This window comes from Ambystoma mexicanum, chromosome 2p (genome assembly GCF_040938575.1).
Source record: "Ambystoma mexicanum isolate Mex_15411 chromosome 2p, UKY_AmexF1_1, whole genome shotgun sequence".
In the NCBI taxonomy this organism is placed as follows: domain Eukaryota; kingdom Metazoa; phylum Chordata; class Amphibia; order Caudata; family Ambystomatidae; genus Ambystoma; species Ambystoma mexicanum.
Window position 1 is genome coordinate 75,915,050 of NC_090923.1, and position 24,809 is coordinate 75,939,858.

General features: G+C 45.4%; 1 protein-coding gene across 2 annotated transcripts in view; it reads left to right on the top strand.

The window, feature by feature from the left end:
* LOC138566226 (laminin subunit beta-2-like) overlaps window positions 1–24,809 on the top strand; it is a 594,957-nt gene that overhangs the window by 322,527 nt on the left and 247,621 nt on the right. For both annotated transcript variants that reach the window (XM_069643287.1, XM_069643286.1), the window contains 4 exons: window positions 10,607–10,727; window positions 17,523–17,727; window positions 17,885–18,028; window positions 19,703–19,934. In XM_069643287.1, the coding sequence (XP_069499388.1) occupies window positions 10,607–10,727; window positions 17,523–17,727; window positions 17,885–18,028; window positions 19,703–19,934 (702 nt within the window). The remainder of the gene's footprint in view (window positions 1–10,606; window positions 10,728–17,522; window positions 17,728–17,884; window positions 18,029–19,702; window positions 19,935–24,809) is intronic.

Sequence of the window (24,809 nt, forward strand, 5' to 3'; positions counted from 1 at the left end):
AGGAAGAGGTGGGTACAGTGGGCAGAGGGGAGGATATGGAGGAATGGGAAACAGAGGGTATGGTGGGCAAGGACCAAGCGGAGGACAACAGGGGTCATGTTGGAATTGTGGAAGATGGGGACATTATTCACGAGATTGTAGAATGCGACCATCAGGGTATTTTTAGGGGCAGCAGCAGCCCATGAACAATGAACAGGGGTGGGGCTGCCCACACCCAGGTAGCCCTTGTGGAGCTCCAATGGGGAGAGGGGGACAACAAGATCAGTACTGCTATGACTCCCAAATGCAACAAAGACAGCCAGCCCCACAACAGCAGCAACAGCAGCAGCCACAACAGCAAAACGCACTACAGCTCATGGCAAGACAAAACTCAGTAGGGAACATAAACAATAACCCTTTTGCAGCGGCCGCAAACGGTGCCCTTGCACCACTTCGTGGCGTAACGGTCGTAGGTGACGTTTTTTCAGTGCCAGGTCAGCAAAGATACCAAGACTAGGACAGCCCACAGGGAGCACTTGCGTGTCCAGTCCTATCCACCACACAAAGTGCAAATGAGGAACCACTAGTGGCGGCAGAGATAGGAAACAAGCAGTTTATCTTTATGGTAGACCCTGGAGCAGAAAAATCATGTCTCACAGAAGGGCGGTTGCAACTCTCGGAAGAAATTTGGAGACGCAGGGGTTCTCTGGGGCTATTTTAAAAGTTCCTTATACAAAAGATCTTGATGTAACAGTAGGGGGAAAAACAGTGCGCGCACCCTTATTGTATTACGAAGACGCGGCAATCAATTTGATGGGACGAGACTTGCTTAGTAAGTTAAACATGACCATAGCCTTTACTGAAAGAGGGATAGTGTGCTCGACGCCAGGGGTATGCCTCGTACGAGCACTCCTGATAATAAGCACGATTACAAAGGAAGTTGCAGTAAGAGGGATCCCCATTGACATGGACATGTTCGTCTATGGAATACAGGTATTAGCCCGAGTAGTGTCTGAAATAACACAAAAAGAGTGCAGAATACCATCAGACTTCATATTCCGCCCAATCACACCAACAGATGTAGTGCCAGGCACCGATTATATCTATAGACATTGAGGCAGTTCAGGTTTCCAACAGATGCATTGTGGTCATAGGCCTGGACATGCAGGGATGCGAGTGGAGAAGTGTTTTATGCATAGTGCCAAACATAATGCTAAAAGATGTAACTGATGAAGAATTGTTTACTGATTATGAAGGGGATGGAGAAATAATAATGGAAATAAGCATACCATGTGACATTATGATCCAATACAGAGAAATACACAACCCACTCATGGCTAACATAAAGGCCCCACCGACAATATTTGAAGAAGACATGGCCAGGGTAGCACCTGAAATTTGGACTACAGGGCCACACGATGTGGGATTGTTGCACGAGGTAACTCCCATAAAGATGAAACTGAAACCAGGTGCTCTCCCACCCAGAGTGAAGCAATACCCAATATCCAAAGAAGCAGAGGAAGGTATTAGAGAAACAGTGAATGCGCTCCTAAGCCAAGGTATCTTAGTGCAATCAACTTCCCCATGCAACACAGCGATTTTTACAATTAAGAAAGCGAAAGGAGGGGCGTGGAGAATGCTCCAGAACCTCCGCCCACTCAATGACGTCATCCAAAAAGAGATCCCTTTAGTGCCTAACCCAGCATCAATATTGTGCAGTATACCAAAAGAGGCAACTTGCTTCACTGTCATTGATCTGAAAAATGCCTTTTTCTCTGTGCCACTCGCACCAGAGTCGCAGTACCTTACAGCTTTTACATTAGGAAACAGCAGATATGAATATCGCAGACTCCCACAGGGGTATTGCGAGAGCCCAAGCATTTTTAACAGAGTACTATGAGAAGACATTGGCAACATAGATGTAGGGAGCACCATTATACAATATGTAGACGATTTACTCGTCTGCAGTAAAACAGAAGAAGAGTGTAGAGAAGACTCGATAACACTGCTTAACGTATTGGCTGCCAAGGGATACAAGGTGGACAAAGGAAAGTTACAATACTGCCTTGCAGACGTTGTGTATCTTGGCCAGCAAATATCTAAAGATGGAAAAAGAATACTACCAGACAGAGCAGCGGCCATTCGACACATTATCTTACCAAAAACAGTGAAGGACATGCAGACATTTCTTGGCATATGTAACTATTGCCGAGCATGGATCCTCAATTACGCAGCATACACACGGCCAATGTTACAAGCACTAAAAGAAGCACAAAAGAACAGAGCCCCAATAAAATGGACTCAGGAGACAATTGCTCAATTCTCTTGATTAAAAGACCTTATTACAGATGCCCCAGTCCTTGCAAATCCAGATTATGAAAGGGAATTTTTCCTGTTTTCACACAAGCAATGGAACATTAATGACAGCAGTATTGACACAAAAGACATCGCTAGGCCACAAACCATTAGCGTACTACAGTGTAATATTGGACCCAGTAATGCAGGGACATTTCGCTTGTGAACAGGCCCTCGCTGCAGCGGCCTTCGCCATTGAGAAAAGTGCCACAATCGTAAAGGGATGTTCAGTGACACTATATGCGGAACACTCGTTATTTGCTATCTTGGAAAGATCAAAATCTACTCTCACAACACAGAGAGCCTCTGCTTATGAAATAATAATTTCAAGTCCAAATGTACATGTGGTCAGATGCAAGACAGTGAACCCAGCCACATTCATCACAGAGCCATGCACAACTGAGGATTTACAGGAACACGATTGTAGCACATATGAGGGAGAGGGCGATGACATTCCCAAAGCAAGAGAAAACGCCCTTACAGAAGGAGAAATTTATTTCATAGACGGGTCAGCATCCATAAACTCAGAGACAGGAGAGAAACATGTGAGGATGGCGGTACTGCTCATGGAAGAAGACACATATGAAGTGATTGTTCAAAAATGCCTCCCCTCACCCTACTCTGCACAAGCAGCCGAACTAACCGCACTAATCAGCGCGTTACACACAGCCAAAGATTGTGCCATGACAATATATTCAGACTCGGCTTATGTCACCACCACAGTTTACTCAGGGCTATCACGTTGGCGAAGGAGAGGGTTCAGAAGAGCAGACGTGTCCCCCGTACAACATGCCACACTGCTAAATGAACTAATAGAAGCTTTAGCAGAACCATCGGTAGTAGCGGTGGTTAAATGCCAAGACCATACCAATAACACAGACACCGTCTCATTGGGGAACGCGGCAGCCGACGCGGCAGCCGACGCGGCAGCGAAGGAAGCCTCGTACTTCAATAAGACAACAACATCAGAGTACATTGTAAAAACAACCACAGCAGAACAGCCAGCAGAAGCCTACAGTAACACGCCCATAGCACAATTGATAGAACTCCAGAGAAGGGCCCCACCGGAAGAGCAGGAGTTATGGGGCAAACGAGGGTGTAAACAATCAGCCACTGATCTCATTTGGAGACAGGAAATGACAGGCAAGGTAGTGATGCCTGTAGAATTATTAGAAGTAGCATTCCAACAACTGCATTTCCCAGCTCACGTTGCAAAACAACACATTGCCTCAGATATTCAAGAGGATTGGTTTGTTCCTAATATGCACGAATACTTGTCAAAATCTGTGATTGAATGTACTACATGCAAAACTTACAATTCAGGAATGACATTACGAACTCTGTGTGGCACTTTGCCGCGCCCTACTGGTCCATTTAGAGAACTACATATCGATTATGCCGATATTGGAGAAAGATGTAATGGGGCAAGATACTTGACTGTGGTGGTATGCCCTTTTTCACGGTGGGTAGAAGCGGGCCCCTGTCCCCATCCTGATGCAAAATGTGCTGCTAAGTTCCTTGTGCGAGAAGTATTCTCGCGGTGGGGAATCTGTGACGTGATCCGTTCAGACAACGGCACACACTTTGTGAATGACCTCTTCAAGGAAGTAACCTCCCTTCTGGGGGTGAAACATAAACTATGTTCGATTTATCATCCAATGGCCAATGGAGTTGTAGAGAGGATCAATGGGCTGCTCAAAAGCAATTTATCGAAATTATGCAGCACGTTGAAAAGAAATTGGGTATATTGTCTGCCCCTAGCACTGTTCCAACTCAGAAATCAACCATGTAAGGATCATCATTTAAGCCCGCACAAAGTCGTGACGGGAAGGAGAATGCACACGCCACTCTCCCCTGTTAGGAGGGCGTCTGATGCGCACAGGGCTGCCACAGTGCTGGGAGAAGAGATTAAGGAATACCTAACACAGCTAACGCGCGCGGTACGCAGCATAGCAAAACAAATTGTTTCATCATTTACTGAAGATATAGCAACAGACTCCTCCATGCCGACAGCAGAAAGCCCGGAGGGGCCCTTAATGCCAGGGGAGCATATTTTTGTCAGAAATATTGTAAGAAGGTGGAATTCACCAAGATTTCATGGTCCATACATAGTGGTGTACAGCACCCCAACTGCAGCACCTACAGGATTCTCAATCAACGAGAAAAAATCAAGCCTGGTGCCAATCACCTCCAAACAGTTCCTAGGAGCTGTCCTAAACACTCAAGAGGGATTGGCCTTTCCATCAGAGGAAAGGATTCGGAATCTATTACTGCAAATTCCTCAATATCAGTCCGGTCGTCAGATATGGGTTCGCAAAGCGATGTGTTTGCTATGCATGATGGCGTCATGTATTTACCTGGTTCCCCAGGTGCGCCTGCACATGCGACCCATGCAGGAATGTTTGGCGAAACAGTGGTCTCAGGCAAGTGGCAGTGGGACGATCTAGTGGTTGTTTCGCCAACACTAGTACAAAGTCTTCGCTGGTGGGCAAGATAGAACCTGTCAAAGGGGAAACCCTTTCATGATCCAGAAATACAGGCTGTAGTCACTGCAAAGGCGTCCCTGTCAGGGTGGGGAGCACACCTCTTTCACCACACAGCTCAGGGTCTCTGGTCTCACACAGTGGCCAAGAATCACATCAACCTGCTAGGACTCCTGGCAGTCTTCAGAGTACTTCGAGCGTTCGAACGCCACCTGTTGAACCTGTCAGTACAGATCCTAACGGACAGCACTACTGTGATGTTTTACATAAACAAACAAGGGGACACTCGTTCGCCAATTCTGTCCAAGCTTGCCCAGAAAATTTGGATATGGGCACTCAAGACGGAACATTTACCTGTCATCTCAACATGTTCCAGGGGATCTCAATTCACTAGCGGACGCTTTGAGCAGAGACCCCCTTCCAGAGGAACACAAATGGTGTCTACGCAAAGAAGTTGTGGGCGACCTCTTCTCAAGGTGGTGTTTCCCCTCTATAGACCTATTTGCCACAAGCGAAAACAGACAGTGCCCCGGATTCGCATCCAGGTTCCCCCAGCCAGGCTCCATGGGGAACGCCCTATGGATGAACTGGTCAGGGATGTTTGCCTACGCTTTTCCACCAACCCCTCTGATGAGGAAGGTGGTCAACAAGATGCACAGGGAATCAATGACACTCATCCTAGTTGCTCCCATGTGGGCGAGACAACCGTGGTTCCCGCACTTGCGCAGACTGGCAGTGTGCGAGCCCATCATACTCCCGTGCTGGCACAACCTACTATCCCAGCACAAAGGACAAACAGTGCATCCTCAACCTAGCTCGATGAACTTGGCAGCATAGCTCCTGAAGTCATAGAGTTTGGCCATCTCAATCTACCACAGAGATGCATGGATATCCTAAAAGAATCAAGGAAACCAAACACAAGACAGTGTTACTTTGATAAATGGAGGAGATTTGTTATTTGGTGCCAGAATAAACAGATCAACCCAGTTGATTGCTCTCCTTCCAATATTGTCACCTACATGCTCCACCTGCTGAACGCAGGGTTGGTATTTAATTCACTCAAGGTACACCTGGCGGCGCTGTCAGTCTATACCACTTCCCACAACAAGGTGTCGTGTTGGAAAGTACCAGTGGTTAAAGCCTTTATGGAAGGGGTGAAGCAAATCCACCCTCCAATTTCTAACCCACCACCAGGATGGGACCTTAATGTGGTGCTTCTCATGGGGCCCCCCTTTGAACCCATGCATAAAGCTAGTCTCAAACACCTGACCTATAAAACTGCCTTCTTAGTAGCCATTACATCCATAAGAAGGGTCAGTGAAATTCAGGCTCTGTCAGTGTAGGATCCTTTCTTTACGGTTCATAAGGATAAACTGGTTCCACGAACTCACCCTAGGTTTTCACCTAAGTTCATTTCAAAATTCCACGTAAACCAGTCCATTGAGCTTTCGGCCTTGTTCCAAGAACTCAAAAGGTCTGCTGAGGTGAAACTACACACACTAGATGCGCGAAGAGCGGTCCTCTATTACGTAGACAAGACCAGTCCGCTAAGAAATACAGATCAACTGTTTGTCTCCGTAGCAACAGGCAGAGAAGGAGATTGCGTCTCTAAAGGCACCATCTCGAAATGGATAGTCAAATGTCTCCAGCTGTGTTACTCCCTTTCAGATAAAACTCTGGCTTTTACGCCAAGGGCCCACTCTACAAGAGGCACTGGGGCCACTCTGGCTTTCATTGCAAATATACCCCTTGACACCATTTGCAAAGCAGCTAAATGGAGCTCTTTTCACACCTTTACTCAGCACTACTGCATTGACACTCATTCCAAGACAGATACTCAAGTGGGACAAACGGTTCTAAGACATTTATTTGCTCATGACCCTTCTCACATCCCACCTCCTTCTTCTGGTACTGCTCGCTAATCTATGCACAGCATGTGATCTAAGCAGATTCCACAAGCCTCAGAAGTGGATACATTACTCACTGATGCTTGTATCTGCTTAGATTCATATGCGCCCGCCCTTCATCCACCTTCATCCCCTCTGAGAGAAGGCACATGGATGCTTGTAGTTTTATCTATCTTATCTGCTTGGATACTTTGTAATCACGCTACTTCTCATGCTACCTCATGTCAGAAAAAAATACAATCTGAGGTCCTACACGCGTGAGGGATCATGGGTACAGTGGACGTCACACTAGGGATAGTATTACTGGCACGCCCTATGTCGATGCCCATGTCCGAGTTTCAAAAAACAAACTATAATACTCTGCAGCTTCGACTAGATGTTGGCCTATGCACAGCATGTGAATCTAAGCAGATACAAGCATCAGAAATACGATTACGGTTTGTAATGTATACCATATATGCCCAGCAGCAATGCCCCCAGGTATGTCTTTTTCCTTTTTTCTCTGCTTCTCTCTCCTTCAACTGTCTTTCTTAACTGTCCTTTTCTTTCAAATCCTCCTCAGGATTCTTTTCTTCCATGCCCAGCCCATTCCATCCCATTCCAGGGGATTTAGTTCTGTTCTATTGTTGTTTTCATTTCCTTTACGCATTCCATCCAGCCTCATGGTGGGCTGGATGGTTTAATCCAAACACACCAACAGCACACACATGAATAAAACACACAACACATTAAATAAAATGTTTTATTACTCTCGTTTCTGTGTCTTCTTTTCTAGATGTTCCCTTAGGAGACATGCATGTAGCCCCTACTTGCCGGGCCCCGAGGAGCCACAGTCTCCACAAATCATGACACATTATGAGATGCCATTGTTAGGTACGTTTTTCTAAAGTCCAATTGGGATTGGACTCTACAAGACGTAGCCCTTGTTTTCAGGGCCCCAACTTCTAATATAGGCCTGTACTACCCAAAGTTGGTAGAGTGGCAGAGCAGCTAGGCTTACCTTAGGAGGAGGTATGTGAGCTGTCAATCAGCCCACAGAAATCAGATCATGCATAGACCCAAAGAAACCCTTACACACAAAATAGGTATTTATTTTATATATACACAAGGCAATTAGAAACTAAAGGAGTACTGTATCAACTAGCAACATCAAACATATATCAGGATAATAGTCAGGTAAGTAAAGTACTTATTTGTATTAACTCAGAAATATTATGTCATAAGTAAGTTCAAGAATGTAAAGAGCAACATTAACAGGTAAGCAACACTGTAGCAATTCTTTGTAAGGTCTAGGCAGTCTTTCCCTAATTAGAAAAGAGTTTTTCAGTTCAGGTTGTGGAGGGAAAACAAGCATGGCCAAAGCCAGTAGGATTGGAAGATTTACTGTAGGGGAATCAGCAAACTCAAAGGAATGCAACAGTTCTGACGAAAAACATTTTAGTACAGGTATGTAGCAAGTTACGAAAAGGCACAGGAGCTTTGGAGAAGCCTTCCTCTAGGGGCACAGGCTGTTACACCTAGGCAACGCAATTTGGGTGAACACCCAAACAGTATAAACAGTGCTAAAAAAAACAAAGGAGTGACACAAATGGCACAAGGTAAGTTTCCCAAGAGCCCCGTAGTATCTGGAGAGTGAAGAAGATGATACAGCTGGACACCTTCTTCTAGATGCACGGCTGCAAACCCAGTTTCCTAGTCCTTGGTTGTGGTGATAAAGGGGAGGGTGGCTGGATGTGTTCCTGCTGCAGTAGTCGAATGAGGGACTCGCCAGCAAAGAATTCTTCTTGTTCTCACGTTGGTTTGCTGTTTTGGCACCTTTTTATCAGCATCAAGAGCGAATGGTCACTGTCATTTGGAATCTTCTCGTTTACTCGGTCCAGTACTCTGTTGAGGGGACTCTGAGGAAAGCATTCTTGCTTCTGGAGCTCCACATGGATGCCACTCATGTTCCAGCGGGATTAGTCAGTGGCAAGATGATGCAATTTAAGGTGGTTGAGGTACCCGAGGTACTGGGAGTCTGTCACCCTGGAATGTCACAGGACGTTGGGAGACGACTCCACTCGAAGACTGTCTTGAGGCTGGTTATGCCCACCAGCCCAAAGGAGGAAGTCACCCTTGGCAGCGCTTCCCTGGTGATGCAAAAACAGGGTAAGAACAGCAGCGGTACTTCAGCTGTGCTTCTGTGGTTACTGGAGGTGCCACAGGTGTCTCTGGTCATCTTCTTCTTTGGAGCTTCAGTTCCAGTGGTCGATTTCGCCTTCTGTTCCAAAAGCTTTGCCTTTTATGCAGAAACCCATTCATTCAGTCCTGTGGACCTGTCAATCACCGGGGGCGGCTGTTCTTCCAGGACAGCCAGCTGGCCAGTTCAAACTGGTTCCAGCCAGACATACCAGGCAGGCTTCACAAAGGGATCCTGCCAAAGGCAAAACTGAAAGAGGAGCCACCCCCACCTGGAATGGTAGAAGAAGGGCCAGGAAGGAACACACAAATGACACATGGCGATAAAAGAAGACTGGGGTCATTTTGGCAAAGTAGACACTCATGGGTGCGAAGCTGTGGAAACAGCATGTGAGTAACTTACACACCAATGGTAGAATAATGTATCCACTGCCACCAGAAAAAGTGCTGGGGGTCTCTCTGGTTGAGAGGAATTGGCACAAGAAATGAACATTCCCCTTAATAGCCATGGCACTTCATGGCATGATAAGTCATGTCATGATATGGGTAGATGGGTCATATCAGGATAACTCATGTCATGTCATGAAATGCCATGCCTTCTCTACATCCTCTCCAAAGACATGTGCCCTAATATCCATTTTAACTGGATTAATCCTAGTCTTCTGCAAACATACAACTAAACCTGGCCCTACAGATAAACGCGATACGAGCATTGTTAACCCAGTAAAAATAGGCAAATATTCACAATAGAATAAAATACAGAGTAAAATACTCTCAACAGAAAATACAAAATAACAGACACATGGAGATTGCCTGCTGCTCACATCCTCGAGGTTTCATGCATATGTTTGTGTCAGAGTTACCAGCAGAGCACAGCCACACTAAGGAGCTCTAATATTATTTCTTCCTGCCCTTAGAGGAGCGTTGAGGTAAATATGTATCTTTTAATATTTATGAATTGCTAAGCCTGATGCTCAATGTAAAGGGTTATGGATTACAAAACGATATCCGTGTTAAGGTGGAAAAATATTGATCAATTAGCTTTAAAAAATACTCCCTTTGAAAAGGATTTTTACTCCCTAACTTCAAAAATAGGGAGTAAAATACTCCTGCTTACAATTATCTGTGGCCATGCCTAGGTGGTCTTTCAAAGTTAAAAAGAAACTTGAGGTGCAAATATGGATCTCATTTTCAGTTTCCTTTCATGGTAGAATAGCAACAACCTGCACTGACAGACTTTGCTGTGGTGAAAGCTCGGCCCATCTGCATTAGGATCGCGAAGTGATGCTCCAATGAGGCTACTGATCTGATTTGTAGCCACATATGCTTCCCACGGTCTGCACGTGGGTGCCATCCACTGATGTTTTCTGAACAACATTTGTGCTATGACCTGTATTAGGGATGAACTTGTTGACCCAACAGAAACCAATTCCTGATAGGTTTTTAGAACTACCAAAAATTCTTCATAGTAATTAATTGAATGCAAATATCTCTGGTATATATTTAGTGTAAATATTTTTAAAAAATAGAGTGGATTTTAGCATTCAGTGATTCGGGGAGGCCCCATCCTGTCTAAAATTTACCTCAGAGCTTAGGCCTAATGTACTACTTCCTCACATCCCAGAAATAGTTTCATAATGTAGTTTCATAGTGTAAAAGGGGTTGTTGCTGCCAGCCACTTAATAACCTTCCTGTGCTTTTCAGGTACGCCACAGTGCCACAGCCGGTGTGCTTGGAACGCGCCATCAGTTACACCATTCGCCTGGATTTCACTCGCTACAACTATAGAGAGAAAAAACCCAACGTCAACATTCTCATCGATTCGGTAGGTGTTTGTGTAAGATGTGTCTGCAAATAATATTAATTGTGGTCGCCCCTGTCACAAAGATTTTCTTAGTAGCATGTGGGGAGGTTTTTCAAATTCTCTTCCTGGGATATGACTTAGGAAAGCCAACCTGGGGCCACAAGGGTAATCAACCAGAGTTAGACTTAGCCACTCTCCAAAGGTCGCAAGGCTGAGCGGTCTGGCCAAACTAACGAGGCAGGAGGTACAGGTGTTTAGTACAGTTAACACTTTGCAGATAAGGTAAGTAAAAAGTCAACAGACAGGTCAGTACAAAAATAAGCTAGTTAATTAATTTACTACACTATAAGGGGACTTAAAGTAATCAAAGGCAGGTATAAATAGCAGTATCCATAAATTGCCTTTCAGTTCATCTTGAGACTGTTGGGGGCACTCCTGGATTGGTCCCACAATGAAGCAGAGACCCTCACAGCTGGCTTAAGTGGTGCACGTCTTGCATTGACCCTGACCAGAGTCATTAGGAATTCAGCGGCCTAGCTTTTGGACTTGGGCCTCCCGACAGTCTCCTCCCCTGGTAGTGGTCGCACAGTGGGTATCCAGTGTTTCCTCAGTGCCATGAAGATGCCCACGTAAAGTTCCAGCCATTAGGCCGGGTAGAAGCCATTGCAGCGGAGGGAAGACCACCACAAGTCTGGAGAGTTATAGATGTTCTGCTGCGATTGGCGTTCACAAAGGTTGTTTCAAGCACAACTTGAATAAAACAGTTAATGGTAATTTATAACCCAATGAATCAAGACCAATGTCACCACTTTCCAACTCCCAATCCATAAGTGCCACCACCAACAGCTACACATGATAACTCAAAACAGCCCTCCATCCTAACCTTTCCAACTAGCTGGCCCTACTGCTAGATGTAAAGGAAACCAACATTGAGAGAAAGTGTTTGCACACTGGAGGTCATCCAGGGCTCGTAGGTGACCTCCCCTCTTGCAGACAAGCTTCAAAATCAAATGTTTATCCCAGGACACAGTTCCTGGCTGTGGTCACTACAGTGGCTTTCAAAAGAGGAAATCAAAAGGTTCCAAGTCCACGTCTAGCTCCTCTGATTACAAAGTCACAAACTTTAGAAGGGGTTTTCAAGTGTTCAAAAAGGATAACTGTTTGAGGAAAAGCGCAGAAGCTGCGAGCCCCTCGAACCCTCTGAGGTGTTTAGCCCACTGTCCAATATGCACGGACAATGCACTTCTCACCCCAAAGGGGTGTTCTGGGTGACTGAGATCCAATAAACTGAAATTAGGTGTTGGACAGTGGTTCCTCAGTATCCAATGAGTATCAATTTCCACACACTTTAGGTTTTTGCAACACTTGTTGATTTATTTATCTCCTATATTTCAGACATGGGTTGTCACTGTATACTTTTATTCCATTAATGCTGACACGTGTCTCAACCTACAAGGTCTTTCTCAAGATTGTTAAGTGATAGTGTTCCATAAACGTGTGAATATGTCACATACCAGACAATTGTCATGGGACAATTAACACCATATACGGACATTTAACTATGGTCTCGCTTTTTAACATTAATAACAAAACATTTGTTACCATTTCAAATGTCAATAAATGTTTTACTATCACCATTCACTTTGCCCACAATCACTTATGTTACAAATTAACATACTCTTTGGATACTAAGGAACCACTGTCCAGCGCCTAATTTCAGTTTATTGGATCTCAGTCACCCAGAACAACCCTTGCATACACTGGGACCTTGGGAGCTTTGTCCCTCTGAGATTCACCTGATAGGCGGCAGGCAACACTAGCGCAAGACCCACAGTCCCAACCAGCTCTCAAACCACTTTAACTATCACCCCAAAGGGAAAGGGAAATGGGATAAAATAATAAACCAGGTCCACGTCTTCAACACAGCAGAAACACCCTCAGGACAAGAAATGAGAAGGGCATTTTAGTAAACTATTACTTACTCTTCTTCCCCAATAAACTGATAACGTCCCCCCAAGGTGCTCTACCATACCTGAAATCCCCTGTTGATTTGCCTAGAGGTTATCTTCAAAAGTCTTTGCCGTTCTCCTTTCTTCCTCTTGGTTTCTTTTTCCTTTCAAGTAATTGACTTTTCTGCCCTTTAGTTCCTCTCTCTCTACTATGCTTGCCAAAGTCTCTTTTCAGAAAGATTTCTTAATATTCGCTGCAGTATTACCTATCCTGCACAAAGAGTTTCCTATTTAATTGGAGTGTGAATCATTTCTGAATAACCTTTCCAAGGAGTAAACTATTTACAGACTAATTACTGAGTATGCTGGAGTGTTTATTATTAGTAAAATGTTGGACTGTGGCTTCTCCAGTAACTGACTTGCTGCAGACTTTATTTTGATTGTGCGCTCAAGTGTGTCGCATTTGCCCATAAACCAACAGTCAGAACTAAAATGACTTGCCTAAGTGTTGCAGCGGATGTCTTCCATCCTGTGCTTATGCTCCCGGGAAGTCCTTCCTTTGTGTTGACGTGCGCTTGTCGGCCCGCGTTGGAATAGTGCAACGCATTCACACCTCTGCTCGGCAGCTCCTCTGAAATTTGAATTTATCCTGCTTGCAATCGCCAGTCGCCCCTATGCTCAGCTCAAAAACGCTTTCATTAGAAAGGTGGGTTTAAATGTATTTAACTTCACACACACTCCTCAGCACAACGCAGCAAGAGTACTTCAGTGCCTTCATACAGCGATTGCACGCACTCTCTCAAGCACTCTCTCAAGCGCGCTGTCCCTCTTGACACAAAACAGAAAACTTACAACATTACACCAAACTTCGAAGCGATTTTAAACGTTGCCTCCAACTTTGCATTACACTTTACTTTCTACTGCTGATTTACAGGCTAGATTAGGATTTTCTTTAGTATGAAATATCTACTGAATACAGTCTCTAAGTGTCAGGACCGGCTTGCTGGAATCCGCAGGAGCTGATGCTGAACCCACAGACCCTCACCAGGAGTTCCCTGCTCAACCCTATAGTCACAGTTGAGTCAAGAACCCCACGAAAGGGAAAGGAGTAATGGATTAAATAACAAACGAGATAGAGCAGACATGCGCACTAGAATAACCTCCGTAACTACAAAATCTGTTACTGCCTGTGCTATAAATTTAGAGGCGTAGTATTGGCTAGCTGAATACCTTCTAAAATGATTGACTTTATTGTACTCAGTAAAGAATAACTGAGGCAATCAAGAGTTCCTTTATAAGTCTCTTCCAGAAACTACTGCTGAGTGATACTTTCTGCTTTCCTATGTTTCTTTGAAGACATGTCTGTATCTCTGATGCTGATGAAAACTGGAATAAATGCCTTTTTATTCACTTGCAATGGTAGTTAGAAAACAATGTCTTTTTCATTGACTTGCAATTGCTGGCTGCAAACATTGTCTCTTTCAAATAAATCAAAACAAAACACGCACCCGAGGTTGCCGCGCAATATGTAAAACTTGCGCGCACTGAAACAAAACCACGCGCCAACTCCTGTTAGGCGTTTCCCTCACCGCGCCTCAAAAAGATAAACAATACTTGTGCCAGAGATTTCTGAACAGCCTTTGAATCTCGAGCACCGAAAACATGACGCTGGCTCCCCTCAGTTGCTTTCACCGCTGCACCCCTCTATATGCTGCTTTTCTTGCGCTGCACACTTTTCAACAGTTTAACGTTGACGTTGTCACATCTCAGCAAACAACTGTAATTTCAGACTGAAGGCATCAGCTCAAATATCATTCACTCAATGCGCTTGTTGAAGCATTTAACTTAAACTTATTTACATATATTTATGAAGTTAGCAGTTCAGCTGTTCTGCTAAGACAGTTCTACTCGTGTTCTCAAGCAGTTCATATGTTCTTTCCTTCATAAATGTTCAGAACAAACTGCTACATTTGGATTATAGGTTTTCTAAGCATTACATCTCAAATTGAAACGCTCCCACCTGATGGTCTTCTTGGGATATTAACTCTCACAGCTGTAGATGTCTTCTTACTTCTTGGGGAGGCTTTCAGGACTCTGGATTGGGCCTAAATTAAGGAACTATACATTTCACAACTCTCTGGATAAAAGGCAGTTATAGAACCCTGAGTACAGGCCAAGTACCCCAGGCTATTGTTCTCCCAACCAATCAGATCAGCCCGGCATTCCACCATTTTAGCTTGGGAAGCCTGTAATGCTTAATCTCATGGATAGTTGTAAAACACCCACCAATTCTATGAACCACCACAGGCCACCTGCCAGACCCCCTACAACTGCCAGCCCTAACACTCAGAAAATCTTGCTTTACAGTCAAAAATGAATCTTCCCACCAAACTGCTGGAACATGTCCCACATAGAGCTGAATCTTTCTGTACTGGTATTAAGGCCTAAAACTGGAGATTCTTCAAGCTCCTGCCTCTTGGTTTACAATCAATTAAAGGCAGTTTAGAACTGTGATTAAGAATCCAAGTAACCTCAGGATTCCAGGCTGACCTCATCAGTAGAGATTCAATTGTTCCCTCCATCTTGCCTTGGGATGAACATATCTTCCTGCAAATAGTGATTGAGGAAGAAAGGGAAAACTAATTCCTGGCTAAATTAAATGAACTCTAAATACTATTTACATAAATGTAACCAGCATTTTGACATCATCCTGACAATAACTCAATTAAACAAATGCTTGGGTCCATTGGGGTACTTGACCCAGCCCCCTCCAATAAGGCTAAATCTCAGTTAAGTCTTCAGACTTTGGGTTATCATGGGAGTTTCACTTTTCAGTTCTCTTTTATGACTCTCTTGGCCTTCTGTGTCAGTCCTCGGTTTGCAACCCTTCCTCTTTATAGGATTTTTCTTGGCTTTTTAGGTCATTAGCTGTTCTCTTGTTACTTAAGACACTTCGGTCCCTGCTCACTCGCCGGCGAAGGACTTGGGTTTCGACTTACCCACAGCGTTCAACCATCTGCCTCCCTTCTTCCTGGGTAGCCCACGTATCTGTTAAGTTGTGGCACTTCCGCCAGGGAGTGTTAGTGATTCTGCTTTGGGCAGAGTTCATCTCTGTTTGCTGCATTATTGCCTACTGTCGCAGCAGCCTTCTCGTGGCCTTGTCAGGTCACTGGGTTCTCTTCTCTTCTGCGATTCTCGATACGGGGGATGATGAAATTTTGCCCCTGGCGATCCTGGATTTGGCAGTGTTTTTCCGGGCTCCTGACCCACCACTTCCTCTCTCTGTCCTGCCTCCAGGATACGTTTGTTCAGTTCTATGTTCTTTCATCAACGGCTATTTTTTTGATGGGTTTTTTAACTAAACTTTTTCGGTGCAAAAACCCATTGAAAAATGTATTTTAATTTATGGTTAACCCCCTATTTTTTTTTATTATTCCCGACCCCCGAACCCTTTGTATACCCCCTATATTTTTTGATGGTTTTTTTCAGTAAAATATTTCAGTTTTAAAAAAACATCGAAAAAATAGCTGTCGATGAAAGAATAGTATGTGGTTTGTTCTTCTCTCAAGCGGCAGCGGCCGCTCTGCGCATCTCCTCCCGTACCGTTCGTATTAGCGTCAGGGAATCTCCTCCTCCAAATGAGGACTGCAATGATTTTATAGGCGTCTCTGTTATAAGAGGTAACATGCTTCTGGTTATAAAATATCGAAATTCAGTCAGGTTCAGCAGTGGTGTCAGAAAAACAAAAATACCTTATCACGGTTACAATTTCTATATAGGCAGAAAGTACAGATTTCACAGGGGCCCTTCTTACGCACGCGGAGTGCTCGTCCCCAAAGGGGGAGTCACTCCCAGTGAAGTCCTGCTTGTCCAAACCCTTGGGGAGTGGACTCACCTCCCTAGCCTCAACAGGGATAGCTCCCCCTTGTGGAGGAGGGATGAATTTCCCAGATTTGGCAGAATACGTAGTGAAATATTTCACCTGTAAAATGGTGTTGATTTAGGTTTGTACACACATTGCCTCTCCTAAGATGGAGGCCAGACTGCTCAGTCATGATACCATTGTGAGTGTCTAGAGTATCACATGACTGGTGGGTCTTTCTAAGCCCTTACCAGGTGACCTTTGGAAAATCTCACTCACAGGTTGCTATGCGCCATTGCTCCACATCACGAGCACCTCTATTTTGCTGCCTCATAGCATTGCTCGCCCATGCCGCCTCCACTTTCCTCCTCCTACTCTCAAGAATAGGGGAGGTTTTGGGAGGCCAGCAGTGACCACTTGCTTAACCTTCCTTTGGAAACCTTTGCCCGCAAGTGTGGCTTGGTCTTTGCTGCAACTGATCCGTGTGAAGCTGTCCTGCGACTTTAGAGCCTGGCAGAGAGTAATGGCGGCACTAAGCCAACGTTGCCTTCACCATGAGACAAGAGCAATTTCTCTGCGTCCCCCTCAGAAATATAAATACAAGATATTTGGAGGAACTGCGTGGTAACGGGCATGAATTACCTTTGGCGAACCTTCTACATTAATATAAATAAAAAGAAATGCATTAAAGGCAGCCTTCTGGTATAAAGGAGGCATGTTTGCACTGTGAGCTGCAACAGTATGCAATCTTCTGTGTTGCGCAGTGGCAGCTACGGTTTGATATCCTGGGAAAATAAGATCATGTTGTTCTTGCCAGATCTGGAACTCAGTACTATTTGACTGTGCATTAGCTGCCATTTTGTTTAGTATGAAATGTTATTTTCCAAACCTTGGATTGTGTCTACGTCATGGAATATGGCAATCTCTACCCCAGTTTTACTGGGTGTATCTGTAGACTGTTCTGCCATTGGTACGTAAACATTGTTTCTATATTTCTGCCTCCAGCTGGTACTGATTCCACGCTACGCTTCCATGGAGATGTTCATTGCTGGAGACCCTGGTGCCATCAGCCGCAAGGAGACCTTTGAGCGGCACCGCTGCCACGAAAGTGGCAAAGCCATTACGAACCCCAGCCTGGTGACGCCCAGCACGGCGGTGTGTGCCAGTCCCATCTCCAGCATGTCTGCCATTCTCCACGAGGGGGCACTGGGTACGTATGGGAGTGAGCGAGGCGGTGGAGCGGAATGCAAGCCAGTGTTGAGTCCTCTTGGCAATACGTTGTTCCCAAAAGATGCACCTTAGTGTTTGGGCATCAATATTACCAATTGTCCTCTGAGTTACCCATACTTTTCTGTCCCCCCTTCCAGCTTGCCAGTGTGACCCTCAGGGATCCCTGAGCTCTGAATGCAACCCCACTGGTGGTCAGTGTCAGTGTAAAACTAATGTGATTGGACGACGTTGTGACCGGTGCTCACCAGGGACCTATGGCTTTGGACCTTCTGGATGCAAAAGTGAGTATGGAAATTATACAGAAGGAACATATGTTTTATATGTGGAAAGAGAAAGAGTAACATCTCTCTATGCATGAACATGGGTAAAATCTGCTTTACCAGCCAGTTGCAGGGAATAAAATGAAACCCAATGCCTCCAATCAGGGCCACCGCTCACAAAAGCAAGACTTTGGCGAAGGCCTTCTCTGCAAAAGCCTCAAGCAATATAAATACTCCTGCCAAACTAGCCTTTCCTCTTTTCCCTGCTAAGGGAAATCTTTCCTATCTAAATAAATAGCCCCTTAGATTTCCCCTTTACTGTTTTATGTGTATTTTAGTGCCACAGACTGCCTCAAGTGAGGTTTCTTGGAACTTGTATTATTCCATCTTCCTGCAACCAATGGCAGCTGAAAAAGGAAATCATTCCTAAGTTTGAATTGGCAAAAAGCCTCAAGTCACTGTTATAAAGGCTTTGCCCAAGGATTTTGAAATGATCTCCTTCCTCACTGACGGCCTCTGACAAGCACAATGGTTTATCTCGTCTGCAGCTTCCCACCCACTCAAGGTGGTAGGGGGCAGAAAGACATATAGGGAAATCACAACACTGGTCAGTTGTCCACATTCTGAGTTTAGGTTATACTATACGCCACTGACACACCAGCTGTGTCTCTATGCTCTGAGATTACTTTCAGGAAGGTCCCTCTGACACTCCTATCCCGGATGTCAGCCTTACCTTTCCTAAGTTTACATTTCAGAATATTCCACTGCCACTCCAGCCACCAACTGATAATATGGGCTGACCATCTAGAATGTTCCACTGAGACACCAGCCCTGTGCCTAGATCCTAAGCTTGCATTGCAGAATGTTCCACTTACACACCCGCCATCAGCTGATATTATGGGCTGACATTCTAGAATGTTCCACTGACACCAGCTATGTGCCAATATAATGAGCTCACCTTCCAGAATGATGTTCATCTGGCACACCAGCCATCAGCGCATATCATGGGCTGACATTCTAGAAAGTTCCACTGACACACCAGCTATGTGCCTATATAAGGAAATAACCTTCCAGAATGATGTTCTTCTGAAACACCAGTCATCAGCTGATATCATGGGCTGACATTCTAGAATGTTCCATTGACACACCAACTATGTGCCAATATAATGAGCTCACCTTCCAGAATGACGTTCATCTGGCACACCAGCCATCAGCTGATATCATGGGCTGACATTCTAGAATGTTCCACTGACACACCAGCTATGTGCCAATATAATGAGCTCACCTTCCAGAATGATGTTCATCTGGCACACCAGCCATCAGCGGATATCATGGGTTGACATTCTAGAATGTTCCACTGACACACCAGCTATGAGCCAATATAATGAGCTCACCTTCCAGAATGATGTTCATCTGGCACACCAACCATCAGCGGATATCATGGGTTGACATTCTAGAATGTTCCACTGACACATCAGCTATGAGCCAATATAATGAGTTTACCTTCCAGAATGATGTTCATCTGGCACACCAGCCTACATTGAGTGCTTCACCCTTTTAGCATCCTCCTCTGTGATAGATACGGTATGTTTGAAGGTTGGCCGTTCCTTTTCCCAATGCACTGCCTTCCTGCTATCTTGTCCACAGTATTTCAGGTGGTGTTGGTTTCTTTTGTCTCTTCCACTCTTTTTTCAGCATGCCAGTGCAGTGTGGAGGGATCCATTCACAGCTTCTGTGACCAGCGCAGTGGCCAGTGCTCGTGCCGCCCAGGAGCCTTCGGCCTCCGCTGTGACCGATGTCAGCCTGGACACTGGGGTTTCCCGAACTGCCGTGCCTGCCAGTGCAACGGGCACTCTGAGGACTGCGAGCAGAGAACCGGGGCATGCTTGAACTGCAAAGATCATGCCACTGGGAACAGATGTGAAAAGTAAGTCCAAAACTGTGCACCTTCATATCAGAACACCAACAATGTGGCTATATTGGCTGCTTCACTGTGTAGAGGAGAAGTTCACAAGTGATGTCATGTGGTGAAGCTGCACCTAACGAAGAAGCAAGTTAATGGAAAGGGTTCAAGAAAATAGTAATGATTGTGATGTCTTTGAAACATTCGAGTTTGAAGCGAGCAGTACTTGTTAGATTTATATGTCACAAAATACTGGTAATTTGCCATCTTGTAAGCACTACCAATTTTAGCAAAAAATTGACCTGAAGCACAGGGTGCTACGTTGAGGTGCCCATGGCCATACAATGTGACTGAATGAGATACCTGGCTCAGACCTATAGTCTCATTGTCCCGTAGTCAGCATCTTAGACACATTAACGTACTTCCTCGTATGGGGTGCTGGTGCTACACCGGAGTTAGAGATAAACATGGCCGCGGTGTTACGTCAATTGGCAGCATTCTAGCAATACAATCGCATTTCATGGATATATTGCAATCGGGGTATTATTGAATCTGTTTGATGTTAGGCACAGATATTGATTGATTGATTGATTTGTTTATTTATAGAGCGCTTTATACCAAGGCGCTGCACAATGGAACAACTCATACAGTGAACAACAATAAACATTTGGAGCAATATTACATAATGAATCATTCGACAGCAAAACAGTGCAAAAAGCAATTAACTGGGGAGAAGAGGAAGTGGAGAGGGAGTAGGATTGGTGTGGGAGAACAAAGAAGGATAGAACAAGTGAAGAATAGAAAGGTGGGAGAATTAAAAGGGGGTGGGGATAGAGGGGTTAGAAGAGGGAGAGAGGGGGGGAGGAAGAGAGATTATGGAGGTCTTCAGGGAGGAGAGTGGAGGAGAAGGGATTTTAGGGACGTGCGAAATGAGGGAAGGGTCGTGGAAGAGCGGGTTGAGAGAGGGAGTGAGTTCCAGTGAAGAGGAGCAAGGAGTTGGAAAGAGCGGAACCGAGAGGAAGCACAAGGGGAAGGAGGTACAGTGAGGAGGAAATGTTCAGCAGAATGAAGAGAGCGTGAGGGGGAGTAAAAGGTGAGAAGGGAGGAGAGATAAGGAGGAGCAAGACCATGTAAAGATTTGAAAACAAGGCAGAGAAAGCAGAATTTTAACTGTGAGTGGAAAGGTAGCCAACCAAGATGAGAGAGCGAGGAGGAGATGGAATCACGGGAGGTAAGGAGTACGAACAGCAGAGTGGTAAATGGATTTAAGGGGGGCAAGCTGGGATGCAGGAAGTCCAAAGAATAAAGGGGAACAGTAGAATAGTCGGAAAAGATGAGAGAGGAGATAAGGAGTTTGGTCGCATGGAATGTAAGGGAGGGACGGATTTTGCGAATGTTGTATAGGTGGTAGCGGCAGGAACGAGAGGTAAGTGAAATGTGTTGTGAAAAGGAGAGAGTGGAGTCAAATATAACGCCTAGGTTACGAGTATGGGAGGAGATAGGGAGGTTGGAGGGGGGAAAGTGGATGAATGGAGGAGGAGAGGGAGGAGGAAGTGAGTTAGAAGGGAAGAAAAGGACTTCAGTTTTATCAGTATTAAGAGAGAGGAAGCGGGAGGACATCCAGTTCTTGATAGCTGTGAGACAGGAGGAGAGTTTAAGATTGAGTTCAGGTGTGAAGGAGGAGAAGGAGAGAAAGAGTTGAGTATCATCAGCGTAAAAGTGATGGGAGATGTCAAAGGAGGAGATAACAGGGGCGATGAGTGAGGTGTAAAGAGAGAAGAGGAAAGGACCAAGTACAGAGCCTTGTGGAACACCGTATATTAGAGGGAAGGAAGAAGAGGTTTGACCCCCCCATGAGACGGTAAAGGAACGAGAAGAGAGGTAGGAAGATAGCCAATTCAGAACAGGGCCCTTGAAACCAAAGGAGGAGAGAGTGTGTAGGAGGAGTGGGTGATCAACAGTGTCAAAAGCTGCAGAGAGATCAAGGAGAATAAGGATGGATGATTGCTTGGCATGCCGAGCAGAGAGGAGAGAGTTGAGGATAGAAGTGAGAGCGGTTTCAGTGGAATGTTTAGGTCGGAAGCCAGATTGAAAGGGAGGAAGGAGAGGGGAGGAAGAGACAAAAGAAGAGAGTTGAGAATAAGCGAGATGCTCAAGGAGTTTAGAAAGGAAAGGTAGAAGGGAGATAGGTCTGTAGTTAGAGGTGAGGAGTGGATCAGCAGAGATAGACTTCCTTCTCGTGGATCATTCTGCACTGGGAGGACAGGCATTCTCACCTGTTGCCCAGTGACTCCTAGAGATTTGTCTAAAACTCAATGTTCTGTTATTCCTTTATAAATATGTAGAATGAGGATTCGTTTTTCCATTGTTATGTTATGATACCTTCATTTGTAAAGCGCACTGCTACCGATCATGGCTTCCGCTGGCTCATATAAATACAAAGCACCTCATCGTGAAAAACACCTGCACATTAAAAAGCTACTTTGAACAGATAGGTGTTAAGCTTACGGGGAAAGATAGTAATCAATGTAAATGTTTAAAAACAATAGGAAAAAAAGGCACCCCAATCTTGCAGCATGCACCACATAAGCATACCTCCCCTACAGGACAGTCAACATTTAGAAACCCAAGCAGGGCTTCTATAGAATGGGATGAATGAACCAAGTAGAATCATTGGTTGTGGCAAAGTCTGTAACAGAATGCAAAGAGTCCTTTAAGCCGAGAAAAGGATTATAGTTTGACCAAAAGCAGAGCAGGTACTAAATAGGCCATACAGTAACATTAACAACCAAAGACACAGGCGTCCTGAGCAGGTCTTCAAGTCATGATTGGATGCCCATTGTTAGGACAGTTTCTCTCCTCCCTGTGCCCAGGGAATGAAAGGTACCTTCTTGCTGCTAGGCAAGAGGGGTTTCTGCTAGCTTTCCCTGGATGACCGTTAGGAAATATTTCTCTTTCGGCAACTTTCCCTACCTAGTTTCTATGGACCCCCCAATATTTTAGTTTGTTTTTTAACTTATTCTGACTTTTTGAGGGGAAGTAAAGCCTTCAGCTTCATTTCTCTTGCCTTTTGCTCATTTGTAATGGGGAACCTGTTCGGTTCTTCAGACCATCAACACTGGCAAACTATGTTTCCCGTTTTACCTTTTGCACTTTGTTACTTTTCAACCTCGCACACATAATCATACGATGCAGTGCAATGGGGATATTTCTGAATCGCCCTAGCTTTTTACAGTTGGGATTTTTGGTTACTTTTATATGTGCCTAAAGACACGCTGGGGGCAGCAGAGACATTTTTACAATTTTGACATTCTTATTACCGCGTCTGGCTACTAAACGTTGCTAGGGTCCTAAAATGGCCGTGCCATGAGATTTCCGCTTGTTCTTTGGCCATATTGTAGTTTGTCCTTCTTCCTGCCTTGCCAGGTCAGGAAATCCCATATAAGGTCAATCACTTGCCCGGGAAAGCTACTGCTTTCGCGGCTAATGATGCGTACCAGCGTGTGTGTGTGTGTGTGTGTGTGTTAGTTGTGTGTGTGGGGCTCAGGAAGTGGCTGGGTCTGTCTGGTCCAACTCCCCATCTGTGGTGCCAGAAGGTCTGGGCGTGTGGCATCAGTGAAACCAATAGTTGTACCTGATTAGACACCTACTGTCTGTTTGAATGGTGCAGATACTTACCACTGGTGGGCTTGGACTGGCTTCCAGGCTGAATGTTGGATAAGAAGAGGACGCCTGCAGCTATTTGTTCAGATCAGCAGTGGAACCAAGAATCCCTCATAGAAGAACAGCCGACTGAAGATCTGAAAGAAGGCTCCTGAGGAGCCCCAGCATCCCTACCTGCGTCTGGCCCGGTGAAGCTGTGTTGGACTACCTGATCTGCAAAGGCCCTGTGCCTTGCTTCAACACCTGGACTGACGGGACCAACCAGTCTCAACATGTTCTTGCGGATCCAGCCATCCCTAGCTGTCGGAAATGTCCCTGGACAGCCCCAGGGGACTGACCAGCTCTCCAGAATGTCCCTGGACAGCCCCAGGGGACTGGCCAGCTCTCCAGTGGGCTACCATCTCAGAACCATAGCTGTTCTGCATTTGCAGCCAGAACTTTGGTGGTCACCAGCTTGTGGTATAAATCACCTTCCCGCTGAATTTCAGCCTCTTAGCCTTCCAGCCTCAAGGGATCCTGTCCTGGAAGAACTTCTATGTCTGTGTGCGGTGGCCGTTGCTGGAACATACCGTCCCCCATCCTGTGAAGTGTCCTGAAGAGGGCTGCATCGGTGCTTTCTGCATTTCTCCATCGCCAAGGGCTGCTCTCTGATCCTGGACCCGAGCAGAATAATCCTTGCACCAACAGCTCCAGGGCACCTCTCGCCCGAACCAACGGCGGGAAATACAACCTCCAGCAACACCCAGTTGACAAATCCAGTCCTCTGGGAAAATCTGAGTCGGGGCGGGGGCGGGGTAATTAAAGGCAAAGCATTTGTATTCACCGCTTCTCCATAGATTGATATTGAGAATAAGTCTCTTTGTATCCTTTCATTCCACTGCTTTCTGGTCGTCAAACCTGGGTAGTAAAACCAGAAAGAACCCATTATACTCACTTAGTAACTTTGCTGCATCTCTGCTCTTGAACAATCACTGACACAAGTATTTAACCTGCATCAGATACATTCAGGGGTGAGGCATGCTGCCCGACTCCTCTTAGGGATTGGACAGCAGCCCGACTCCTCTTAGGGATTGGACAGCTGCCCGACTCCTCTTAGGGATTGGACAGCTGCCCGACTCCTCTTAGGGATTGAACAGCTGCCCGACTCCTCTTAGGGATTGGACAGCTGCCCGACTCCTCTTAGGGATTGGACAGCTGCCCGACTCCTCTTAGGGATTGGACAGCTGCCCGACTCCT